The sequence below is a fragment of the Pristiophorus japonicus genome, chromosome 1 (genome assembly GCF_044704955.1).
Source record: "Pristiophorus japonicus isolate sPriJap1 chromosome 1, sPriJap1.hap1, whole genome shotgun sequence".
Classification (NCBI taxonomy): domain Eukaryota; kingdom Metazoa; phylum Chordata; class Chondrichthyes; family Pristiophoridae; genus Pristiophorus; species Pristiophorus japonicus.
In genome coordinates this window covers 386,216,474-386,229,558 of record NC_091977.1, presented here as the reverse complement: position 1 = coordinate 386,229,558, position 13,085 = coordinate 386,216,474, and the positions used below count along the sequence as shown (strand labels likewise).

The following is a 13,085-nucleotide window of genomic DNA, read 5'->3' as shown; positions in this document are numbered from 1 at the left end:
CTCTTCCCCATCTAGCTCGTTGGCCACGAAGTATTGCTCGAGTTGTTCCACAAAAGTTTCCCAATCATCTCCCTTCCACAATTTCTCCAGGATGCCCACTGTTCTCTGCATCTTTGGGTTCGCTATCTGTATCTCGTTGCCAGTTGTAGTGTATGGAGAAAGAGTCAGACTGAACAGTGTGAGCTCAAAGTAAAGTGTGACCTTAGTCTTTTATTGCAGGTCTCCAGAGTGCCTCTCCAACGAGTGAAATCTTTTTAAATACCTGTGCTCCCAAGGGATTATGGGATCCCTTGGGACTCCAGGGAATGATCTCTCTGATGGCTGTACAGAGTAAATACAAGTCTACATATATAACACTAAGTAGGCAGTCTTTGGTAATGGGGTCCAATGGGATGCCAAGGTTGTGAACAATCGGGTCCAGCCTCAGACAGTGGCTGAGGAGGGGAACGGAATTGGTGGCAAAGCTACGGAGTTTACAGTTTCAGTCTACTAAACGTTTAACCGTAGGAAACTGCAATTCATCCAAGACTGGATGTCGGACAAGCAATCAGACAACACATAGGCAGTGGGGGAGGAGCACAGTAGAATTGTGGGAGAGGTATAGCTGAGCTATAAGAACATAAGAAATAGGAACAGGAGTAGGCCATACGGCCCCTCGAGCCTGCTCCGCCATTCAATAAGGTCATGGCTGATCTGATCATGGACTCAGCTCCACTTCCCCGCCCTGGAACCTGACCCAATAGCTACATGTGATAATGTCAAGAAGCAATATGTAGAAGAGGAAGAGGTCGAGGACACATTCTTGGGGGTCTCCAGGACGTAACGGTGCAGATTGAGGAACAGAAACCATTGCTGGAGATGCTCTAACTACGATCGATAGGAAAGACTGAAACCAAGTGATAACAGCTCCAAAGGACAATGGAGAGACATTGGAAGAGGATGGTGTTGTCATCTGTGTTCAAGGCTGCAGAGAAGTTGAGGAGAATGAAGAGGCATAATGCACCCCAGTTACAATCACAAAAAATGTATTTTGTGACTTTGGTGAGACCCATTTTGGTCCAGGAACTGGGGTGAAAACCTGAATGAAGAGATTTAAACAGGGAGTTGCGAGAAAGATGGGCATGGATTTGGGAGGTGACAACACGTTTGAGAACGATGGAAAGTAAAGGGAGGAGAAAGGGAGGTTGGAGATGCATCAGTAGTTCGCAATAACAGAGGGGTCGAGGGCGGATTACTTGAGGAGGGGGTTAACGATGGAAAATTTGAAAGGGGGGGGGGGGTCAGTACCTGAGGAAATAGTACCATTTGCAATGTCTGCTAGCATGGGTAGCAGGAACAAAAATCAGCAGTTTACTGGGAAAGGGGTCAAGAGAACAGGAGGTTGGTCTCATGGGTAAGGTGATCTTGGAGAGTGGGAAAGAAATGAAAGAGATGTGGGCTAAGAGCTAAGGCAGGGGGCTGCTTGGATTGGTGGGCAACAGAAGATGGGGGGAAGCTATGGAGGCAGAACAGATGGTTTCAATCTTAATGACAAAAAAGTGCAGGAGCTCCTCGCACTTCTTATTGGAGGAAGCAGAGGAGAGGGTTCAAGGAGATGTTTGGTAGTGGAGAAAAGAAGCCAGAGATTACCTTTCATAAACATTTGTTCCCTATTTAACTGGCAAAGTTGCAGAATAGACTCCAAAGTCATCCAGGCTATCACCATGCTCACAGCATTCAGCTCCCATAAATCTCAGTAGTTTACTGGTTATCTCTTTATATAACATTTTATCTACAGTAGATTGAGAAATACAGTAAAAATAGCACATATATAGCCTTCTAATTCTCGAACTTGCATCAGAACAAAACAGAACTGAATTGAAATTCATCCTGAAAAGTGGCTATAGAATAATCATCAGTAACACACTCATGCTCCAATATTTGCAGCACTTGAGTTATATGATGTGACTTTTACACTCATGAAAGAGCAATAATGCTCCATTACTGACAGGATATCCTTGTTGTCTGCTCCTCCCACCTGCAGAAATCTTACAGGATACAAGACAGGATTTTGGAGTTTACCACATAACAATAAAAAAACTTACTGAGCAGTAAGGCCTTCATCTGATTTATAAAAATAGGGACGATTAAAAAAGGAGTTAAATCAAATAACTTTAGCCCTAAATAGGAAACTGAAATTTGCTAAATATGTTCATCCCTTTTCTTGGATTTAAATTTGCATATTTGTGTTTTAAATTCCAGTTTTATCCCGTTTACTTCCTCCTCTATGGGAGGTTTATGCCTTGCTGGGTGGGGTAAGTTACACATTTGTCAGTGGCCCTCTGGTACCTCATCTGAGTGGTCATAGGGTTGCACATTCACAGGTTTTTTGATGCCGAGTCTGACCTTGCCCTCAACTAATGTCCAAAAACACGCAATCAGGAATCACTGAATTAAATGAAAAAGCAGGAACCCCATTTGATTTTTTCCCCCCACTCCCTAGCCCAAGGCTGCTGAGGCCAAGTGTACCATCTCAACTGCTGACCTGGCTGAGATCAGCTAACTCAGCACAAACCAGAAATCAAACCTGGACATTCTGATCTGTGTGGTGCTCTCCAAAATGGGGTTTGGGGCGGGTATCCGCAATTGGATCCAACTGCTCTACAGAGACATCAGTAGCGTAGTTCTAATCAACGGGTGGGAAACTGAAAGCTTTCCGATCAGATCTGGAGTCAGGCAAGGCTGTCCTCTCTCGTCTCTCTTGTTTGTGTGTTGTATCGAGCCCTTTGCCGAGTCCATCAGGAAGGATGCGGGCATTAGAGGGGTGACGATCCCAGGCAGCGGAGGCGCTCAGGTCAAGACCTCCCTGTACATGGACGACGTGGCTATCTTTTGCTCGGATCCGCAGTCGGTCCGCAGATTGCTCACAATCTGCGACCAGTTTGAACTGGCCTCGGGAGTGAAGGTCAATCGCAGCAAAAGCGAGGCCATGTTCTTCGGCAACTGGGCCGACCGATCCTTTATTCCCTTCACCGTGAAGCCAGATTACCTGAAGGTGTTGGGAATATGGTTCGGAGCGGACGGGGCTTGCGCCAAAAACTAGGAAGAGCATATCGCTAAAGTGAAAAAAAAACTGGGATGGTGGAAGCTGCGCTTTCTCTCCATGGCAGGAAAGAACCTGGTCATCAGGAGTGAGGTGCTCTCGGGGTTGCTGCACGTCGCACAGGTCTGGCCCATCCCTCGCTCCTGTGCCGTGGCAGTCACCCGGGCCGTCTTCCACTTTGTCTGGAGGTCCAAAATGGAATGTGTCCGCAGAGACACAATGCACAAATCTCTGGACAGTGGTGGAAAGGATGTTCCAAACGTGGCCCTCATCCTGATGGCCACCTTTGTGTGCGGCTGCATCAAGCTGTGCACAGACTCCCGGTACGCAAACACCAAGTGTCACTACGTGCTGAGGTTCTACCTGTCCCCGGCGTTGCGAAGGATGGGCCTGGCCATGCTGCCACGAAACGGCCCCATTAGTTGGACCATGCCAGTTCACCTGTCCTTCGTGGAAAAGTTTTTCACAAAAAACCCCTTTGACCACAAGGCCATAAAACAGTGGTCAGCACATAACGTCCTGGACGCCCTACGAAAGAAGGAGAGGGTGGACCCTGTCGGGTGGTTCCCTGAGCGGACTGTCAAATTCGTTTGGCAGAACGTCTCATCGCCAGAGCTTTCACACATGCACCAAGATGTAGCTTGGTTGGCGGTGAGGAGGGCCTTACCCGTCAGAGCCTTCATGCACAGCCGACGTCTCAGCAACACGGCACAGTGCCCCCGAGTCGCTGCGGGGCGGATGAGACTGTCACCCATCTCCTTCAGGATTGCGCCTTCGCAAGGCAGGTTTGGAAAGAGATGCAGTGGTTGCTGTCGAGGTTCATCCCAAGCAGCTCCGTAACACAGGACTCTGTGCTCTACGGGCTGTTCCCAGGGACACACACCGAGATAGACATCACCTGCTGCTGGAGGGCCATTAACTCGGTCAAAGACGCTCTTTGGTCTTGCCGAAACTTGCTGGTCTTCCAGAGCAAGGAGATGTCCACGTCTGCGTGTTGCAGACTGGCGCAATCCAAGATCCAGGATTACGTGTTGAGGGACGCACTTAAAATTGGTGCAGTCGCCACAAAGGCATGGTGGGGAAGAGCCACAGTTTAAAGCCCTTCTGCCACGGTAAACCCGGGGGCAGGAATCAGTAAAAAAACTCCCCTCGGGCTGTACTTGCAACTTCTTTTTCGTGTACATGGAGCACCATGATCTGTCAACACTTATGTAGTGCCATGTACAATGTAAGGTCTGTTTCGTAATGCACATTGAAAAGAAAAAAATGTAAATGTACCGTCACCCATTTCGTGTACTGTATAGTGGCACATGTAATGTAATTTTGTTGAATGTACTTGAACTGAAAAGCAAGGAAATGTATCGAACGGAACTGCCATCAGCACCCAAATGTAGTGTATGGGATTGCTGACTGCAGCTAAACGTACTGAACTGCTTTTGAATGTACTGTACAAATTTTTTATATGAATAAAGTATATTTTGAAATAAAAAAATTAAAAAATTCTGAGTGGTTTACTGTTACAACAAGTTGTACCTTTACCCACAGGGCCATTGGGGAGCTCAAATCCGGGAAGATCAGCACAGTTCCTGGAGACTCCAGAGCAATCCTGGAGGGTTGGTAACCCTAATCCTAAATTTACCGGTCCCTGTAGGGGAATGAGGGTCTGATTACCCCAACACTCCAGGGTAACTGGCAGCAACAAGACCCTGTATGGGTAGAGGGCTTGATACCCCCACCCCGGGGTAACAAGACTCTGATTTAAGGACATGTCTGACACCCCCCGCCCGAGCCAACCGGGCCCTGTTTGAGGAAATGGTAAAAGATCTGGGACTCCACCCAAGGAAACCAGATCAATTGCCATCAATGTTCTCTATAAGCTACATATATACGTAGCCATGCAGTAATTTGCAAGGTATTCCATTTGAAATACTGTGCATGTACAGAAATTTAAAGAGACTGTGCATTGAAATAAATAGGCCACGCACAACAAAGACAATATAGAGGAACACTGATTGCCACCCCCTCCCCAACTGGAATTACTATAAACACCTTTGGGTGACTTATAAACATTTCACTAAAATGCTTTCTGACACTGAAGGAGATCCCAGCAATTATTCAGATTAAAAGAATAACTGCAAATAGTGGAGATTTAAAATAAAAGCAGTATACCCTGGAAACACAATAAAATCATCAGCATCTGACAGATTAACCTTTCGGCAGAGGGAGAAATGGAGAATCCTCACCCATTTTCTCAGATGCTGACAGGCCTGTTGTGTATATGGAAAACATTGTCATTATTTCTCAACAATTTCTTTGTGCATATGTGTATGATAGATGCTGCTGGTTCTTTTCAAGTCTGAGCCTTCCTGTCTGGTGCTTTGTTCAACAACTATCTAATTGATGCAATCTTATTGACTTATTTTTGTCAAGATGTAGGTTTGAGTTATATTAACTCTACGTCAAATTGGGCATTCAGTACTGCAGTGAAAATTCCTTATGCAAAAATGTTTTATCACATTCACATCCAGTTCTGTTAACAATACCCAGTCCCATATAGTTGTTTTATTTTAAAAATGGTAAATCATATTGTCAATAGGTTCATCGCTATGGGAACCATAATATAGTGTATGAAAAAAATGCACTTGTCACTGCATTGCTTGTGCTAATCTCATTCAAATTACAGCCACCGCCAGTGACAGTCCTACTTGCACAGTCTCTGACGTGCAAAGATTTCCCATGTTTAAATGAATTGTATGAATTGTAAGATTTAAAAACACGAATGAAAATGGTAGACTTGCGGCTTTTGCCGATGCTGCTGATCTGTTCTGCAGCTCCCTGTTATTCAGCTCTAAATTGCTTCTCTAGGCACAACACAAGTTTGGAAGGAGAGAATCTATACTGCTGAATGATTTTCACAGTTCAAGTGGACACAGCATGCAAATTTCAAACACCCACCATTTTGTTTTACTGAAATCCTCATCTGACCTATATTTTTTTTTTAACCACAAGGAGCTGTTGAGGATTGATGCATTTAAGGGAAAGCTAGATAAACACATGAGGGAGAAAGGAATAGAAGAGTATGCTGATAGGGTTAAATGAAGTGGGGTGGGAGGAGGCTCGTGTGGAGCATCAACAGCGGCAGGGACCAGTTAGGCCGAATGGCCTGTTTCTGTGCTGTACATTCTATGTAATCTATGTAAAAACCGCATACGTAATGCTAATATGAAACTCAAACAATCAGCATGAAATGTATCAGTACCTGGATTATTATTCATAATTGTTTTTGGTGGCCGTGGGGATGGTTTTGGGAGAGCAGTCTCACTCAATGCTTTGGCTGCAGCAGCGTGCTGAGCCTTTTTAATACTGCTTCCTTCTGCTTCCCAGGTTTGATCTCCAAGGGTCAACTGTACAGTGAAGATCTGCATGAAAATAAAATCAAAATTAATTACATCAATGATTGGGGGTTACTATTTTCTGTAAACATTTTAAATGGTCTCTCAGAGCTCAACACAGCATTCTCACCAAGGCACATTCAAATTGTCTCCAAATTCTACATTTTTTCATCTACCTTTTCAATAAAAAGATTTTTTATCTATTTCACAGAATTAAACTACACAGAGGTTAGTTTCCAATTAATAGTCACAAGAACATAATTCTTGTCCTTTATCATTTCCTGTATAGATAATTGATTTTAAATCATTTCAAATTTTGCGTTGTGTTGAAATAACCTGTGTATGCAAAGTATTCTCCCTTTGTTAAATACAGCAATGTGATGAAACAGATGTTTCAAAGAAAAGGCTAGCTAAATGATATGTTGAGCTACCGAAAATCAGTTTCTTCCCAACTTATGAAACCAAGGCTTTAGTTACATATCATGCAACTCGGATCACTCCAGGTTTTTTTTCCCCCAAAGTGTACTGTTTAAGCTACATTTGCCTCCTCCTAGCAGGACAGTTCTGATTATCAATAATGAACTGTGCATGCTCACAATACCCAAAGCTCACATAACCTGTTACTAGCAGCAAGCTCCAAGCAAGTCAAATTCAGGTCCGAAACAAAATTCAGTTTAAATAACTGAATCGAGAAGCATCAGACCTATTAAAAATAATGTGCCACGCACATACATTGGGACAATTTAACAATATTTGTTTGCGTGCTGGATGGGCACCACCATTTTCGAAGTGTTTAGACATTCATACTTTGTTGGCTTTTGCCAATACCTAAAAGGGAACTATTATCCAGTAAGTGTCCCTTTTCCTTATGATATTTTGACTAGTTGTGTTGAGATTTCCCCAATCCGATAGACCCACAGTGTTAGTTTTTGTGGTGATCTCTATAATAATTTGGTAGTATTTGTGGGCTATCAAGATTGAAAACCACCATATAAATCCGTCTAATGGCACCAGAGATTTAATAAAAGCTTAACTGTTGAACTGGCTTTCCAAATGTAAGTAAATCCACTTTATTATTTTCTGAAGTACTTTGATTAAAAGATTAATACAGTCGACGCCAGATCAATATACACTTAACCTAAATATAAAAATCCAATGGGACAAGCTTATTCCAAGTACAATAGTCTTTGCAAACTGGTTATTTCTGCAAATCTAGTGAAACAACGCTTTGCAGAATGTTCAATGTTCCAGATCGGATACCTATTGTTCCAAAGTTTTTTAGGTGAGGAGGGGAGATTTCATTTAATGTTTTCTACTAATTGATGCGCAACTTAAAGGGAGGGAAAAACAACTGAAAATAAACTACTTGGAAAACACTATAACCATCCAAAGAGCTATACATCCAACACAAAGTCAAGCATCTATTCACAGATAATGGTGCATTTAATTTGAAACATCAGATTACACAGATAAAAACGTGCCTTGCATTAATGTCCTCATTCATTTTACAAGACCATCTAGAAGTCAAGATTATTTCATCTTCAATATTCAATTATTTGACAATGGCCCCAAGATCACGATAACAGGGAAAACCCTGCATGGAATGATAATACTTTCTAAATCAATACGCAAAGAGAAGTGATGCTACAAAATTCAAATAGAAACGTTATTTAAAAATGCTATTCAACTATTACCTTGGCATGGGCAGGCCCTCTTTCATTCAGAAGTTTGTACTGGGGCTGGATTCTGTTGAAACGGGCTAACTCATTCACCAGACACATTGGGGTTTTCTCTTTGGGGTTTGCCATGTTATTCTGGAAAGAAACTGCAACCAACACATTTAAGATAACATAACACGTAACAATGCCCAGCTTTGGAAAAAATAAATATTCACTTCGCAAATAAAAAAATGACCGAGACTTCACATTGCTTTAACTTATTGGCGGAGCAGGCTCAAGGGGCCAAATGGCCTACCCCTGCTCCTAGTTCTTCTGTTCTTATGTACAAGTCCTTGGTTTGACCCCATCTAGAATAAAGTGTCCAGTTCTGATCCAGAAAATGACAATGAAAGCTGGATTGTTGTAAAAACCTAACTAGTTCACTGATGAACTTCAGGGTAGGGAACCTGCCACCCCAGCAGGTCTGAACTCCACTGCTACACGATGTGGTTGACTCTTAATGCCCTCAGGGATCGGCAATAAATATGTATTTGGCAGTGTCACCCACATCCCAAGAACAAATATAAAAAAATAACTTTATGGGCCCAAGTTTCCACATGATTTTCGCCTGATTTTTAGGAGCAACTGGTTGAGAACGGACTATCTTAGAAATCGCAATTCTCCACATTTTTTTTTCTGCAGTTCTAGTCAGGTAGAACAGTTTCACTTTGGAACAGAATTTTTTCTTCAAAAGGGGGGTGTCCGGCCACTGACGCCTGATTTCAAAGTTTCCACAGTGAAAACGTACTCCAAACTAACTTAGAATGGAGCAAGTGAAGATTTTTGTAGAACTGAAAAAACCTTGTCTACACATTAAAAAATCAGGCGCAGGTTACAAATTAGGCGTCCAGAACGAGGTGGGGGGGAAGGGAATTCATTAAATTCTACAATAAATCCTTATTTATACTTATACAAATATTATACAAATAAATCCAACCTGAATAAACATTTATAAGCAAAGAAAAGATTAAATAAACCATCTTCCTACCTGTGTGAAAGTGCTTCAGCCAGGGAGAATGCTGCAGGAAGCCTCACAAGTTGAGGCAGCCATTTGTTCCCGCGGGGGGGGGGGGGGGGGGGGGAAGCCGTTCGTTCCTGACGGCAGGGGGGGAGGAGGAAGCCGTTCCCGACGGCGGGCGGGCAGGGGGAGGGAGTGCGGGCCCGACCGACCGAACGCAGGGGGGGGGGGGGGAGCCGTTCCAGACGGCGGGCGGGGGGGGGGGGGGGGAAGGAGACAGTGAGAAGGCTGCAGGAAGCCTCACAAGTTCAGCAGCCATTCCCCGACGGCAGCGGGAGGAGGCTGTCGGGAAACGACTGCCTCAACTTTCTGAGGCTTCCTGCAGCCTTCTCACTGCTGCAAGAAGCCTCAGTGCTGATGTGCTGATGGCAATGTGCTTTTATTAAAAAATGTTCAAAAATTAAACAGCTACAAAGAACTACAAAAATGGCCGAGTGCCAATGTTTCCTTCACACTGCGCGTGCGCGAACGCTCCAACGCGCACGCGCAGGGTTGCCGGCAGGAAAAAAACTAATTTAAATGGTACCCGCCCCCTCCCACTTACAAAATCGGCGCGAGTGTAGGCTCCGCCCCCCTGGGCGCCACGCCAAGCAGACATGGAGCTGCAGGGCGCTCCAGAATCGCGCGTTTTTTTTCCGGCGCCGTTTTCAGCGCGAAAAACGGGCGCCCAGCTTGGAGGGGCACCCGTTTTTTATCGTGTGGAAACTTGGGGCCTATATGTCAGTTAATTGATTTGAATGTCAGAATGACTTTAAAAGAGTAACAATAAAAAACACTATCAGATTCTCAGCGCTAAACAATAAATCAAAATCCAGGTTATGAAAATAAATTGTAACCTTAGCAAGACTTTGTTGTTCCAAAATGGATGGTTTCACACACAGGTTTTAAATGAGATGGCACTGCGTCATCTTAGAAACATAGAAACATAGAAAATAGGTGCAGGAATAGGCCATTCGGCCCTTCTAGCCTGCACCGCCATTCAATGAGTTCATGGCTGAACATTCAACTTCAGTACCCCATTCCTGCTTTCTCGCCATACCCCTTGATCCCCCTAGTAGTAAGGACCTCATCTAACTCCTTTTTGAATATATTTAGTGAATTGGCCTCAACAACTTTCTGTGGTAGAGAATTCCACAGGTTCACCACTCTCTGGGTGAAGAAGTTCCTCCGCATCTCGGTCCTAAATGGCTTACCCCTTATCCTTAGACTGTGACCTCTGGTTCTGGACTTCCCCAACATTGGGAACATTCTTCCTGCATCTAACCTGTCTAACCCCGTCAGAATTTTAAATGTTTTTATGAGGTCCCCTCTCATTCTTCTGAACTCCAGTGAATACAAGCCCAGTTGATCCAGTCTTTCTTGATAGGTCAGTCCCGCCATCCCGGGAATCAGTCTGGTGAACCTTCGCTGCACTCCCTCAATAGCAAGAATGTCCTTCCTCAGGTTAGGAGACCAAAACTGTACACAATACTCCAGGTGTGGCCTCACCAATGCCCTGTACAACTGTAGCAACACCTCCCTGCCCCTGTACTCAAATCCCCTTGCTATGAAGGCCAACATGCCATTTGCTTTCTTAACCGCCTGCTGCACCTGCATGCCAACCTTCAATGACTGATGTACCATGACACCCAGGTCTCTTTGCACCTCCCCTTTTCCTAATCTGTCACCATTCAGATAATAGTCTGTCTCTCTGTTTTTACCACCAAAGTGGATAACCTCACATTTATCCACATTATACTTCATCTGCCATGCATTTGCCCACTCACCTAACCTATCCAAGTCGCTCTGCAGCCTCACAGCATCCTTCTCGCAGCTTACACTGCCACCCAACTTAGTGTCATCCGCAAATTTGGAGATACTACATTTAATCCCCTCGTCTAAATCATTAATGTACAGTGTAAACAGCTGGGGCCCCAGCACAGAACCTTGCGGTACCCCACTAGTCACTGCCTGCCATTCTGAAAAGTACCCATTTACTCCTACTCTTTGCTTCCTGTCTGACAACCAGTTCTCAATCCATGTCAGTACACTACCCCCAATCCCATGTGCTCTAACTTTGCACATCAATCTCTTGTGTGGGACCTTGTCGAACGCCTTCTGAAAGTCCAAATATACCACATCAACTGGTTCTCCCTTATCGACTCAACTGGAAACATCCTCAAAAAATTCCAGAAGATTTGTCAAGCATGATTTCCCTTTCACAAATCCATGCTGACTTGGACCTATCATGTCACCTCTTTCCAAATACACTGCTATGACATCCTTAATAATTGATTCCATCATTTTACCCACTACCGATGTCAGGCTGACCGGTCTATAATTCCCTGTTTTCTCTCTCCCTCCTTTTTTAAAAAGTGGGGTTACATTGGCTACCCTCCACTCCATAGGAACTGATCCAGAGTCAATGGAATGTTGGAAAATGACTGTCAACGCATCCACTATTTCCAAGGCCACCTCCTTAAGTACTCTGGGATGCAGTCCATCAGGCCCTGGGGATTTATCGGCCTTCAATCCCATCAATTTCCCCAACACAATCTTGCATGTAAATTCATCACTCCTCCCAATCCTTACATACGCATAAACTAAGATGATTCCCCTGCATTTTAACTAATGCCCCAGTTGTCAGAGTCAGAGGTATTTCTAGTGGTACAGGTCGCACTTTAATCAGAGCTCTGTACATGCATACTTAAACGTGTTCACCAGCTTCTGACATTTGATGAAATTTATAATGTGAGACAGCTGACAGAATAGTATGCTTTCTAATATTAAAAATTTACAAAGTCAGAAGACCACCTAAATTCTTTTTAAAACAGCACGTTTTAATATGGAAACATCAGCTCTGCAGTAGCTACAATTAAACAAGTGACATTCAGCACTTGAGCGATAAAACAACCCCTCCTTTACTTTTCTACTCTGCTTGCCTGAAGGCATTACCTCTTGCGGGATACAATTCCACAATCACCAGAAGCCATACTAAAATGTATCAAAGTGGTTGCTCTTCACGTGAGCCTAGATAGCAAATGTCTGCAGAGTTTCACATTGAAAATTGATTGGATATCAAGTGAAAACAAACACAATTTCCAGTTGGTGTCACTTAGTAATAATCAGGAGTGGGAACGGTTATGTATGCAGCACCTTGTAACCAGCATTCTACCGGCACCAGAGGGCGCATCTGTTGGAGTCCCAAGGGATCCCAGCATCCCTTGAGAGCACTGCATATAAGCAGGCCTCCCATGCTGTGCCAGCACTCTGGAGTCAGAATAAAGAGACTAAGGTCACACTTACTCAAGTCTACAGTACTCGGTCACATTGCTTTATTTGAGACATAACAGGAACCTTGGCTGATTTGTTCCCCTTTCTAAACGAGGTGCACTGAAACCAATTACAGAACTTTTTGGAACCCTTAAAATAACCTACTGATTTTTCAAGAATCTTTACAAGATAGATGCAAATAAGGAAGGCCATTGTCCCATCTTAGTTCATGCATCCTTTTCTTAATATTTGTTCTGGGATGTGGGCATCACTGGAAAGGCCAGCATTTATTGCCCATCCTTAATTGCCCTGGAGAAGGTGGTGGTGAGCCACCTTCTTGAACCCTGCAGTCTGTGTGGTGATAGTACTCGCACAGTGCTGCTAGGGAGTGAGTTCCAGGATTTTGACCCAGTGATGATGAAGGAATGGCAATATACTTCCAAGTCAGGATGGTGTGTAACTTGGAGGGGAACTTGCAGTTGATGGTGTTCCCATGCAGCTTCTGCCCTTGACTTTCTATCTGGTAGAAGTCGCAGGTTTGAGAGGCACTGCTGAAGAAGCCTTGGCGAGTTGCTGCAGTGCATCTTGTACATGGTACACACTGCAGCTACAGTGCGCCGGTG

At 44.1% G+C, this 13,085-nt stretch overlaps 1 protein-coding gene across 4 annotated transcripts in view; it reads right to left on the bottom strand.

Annotated features, from left to right (window-relative positions):
• Window positions 1-13,085, bottom strand: part of stau2 (staufen double-stranded RNA binding protein 2) — a 675,620-nt gene that overhangs the window by 583,777 nt on the left and 78,758 nt on the right. For all 4 annotated transcript variants that reach the window (XM_070891170.1, XM_070891163.1, XM_070891177.1 and 1 more), the window contains exons 3-4: window positions 8,169-8,299; window positions 6,342-6,501 (exon numbers count right to left, since the gene is read on the bottom strand). In XM_070891170.1, the coding sequence (XP_070747271.1) occupies window positions 6,342-6,501; window positions 8,169-8,299 (291 nt within the window). The remainder of the gene's footprint in view (window positions 1-6,341; window positions 6,502-8,168; window positions 8,300-13,085) is intronic.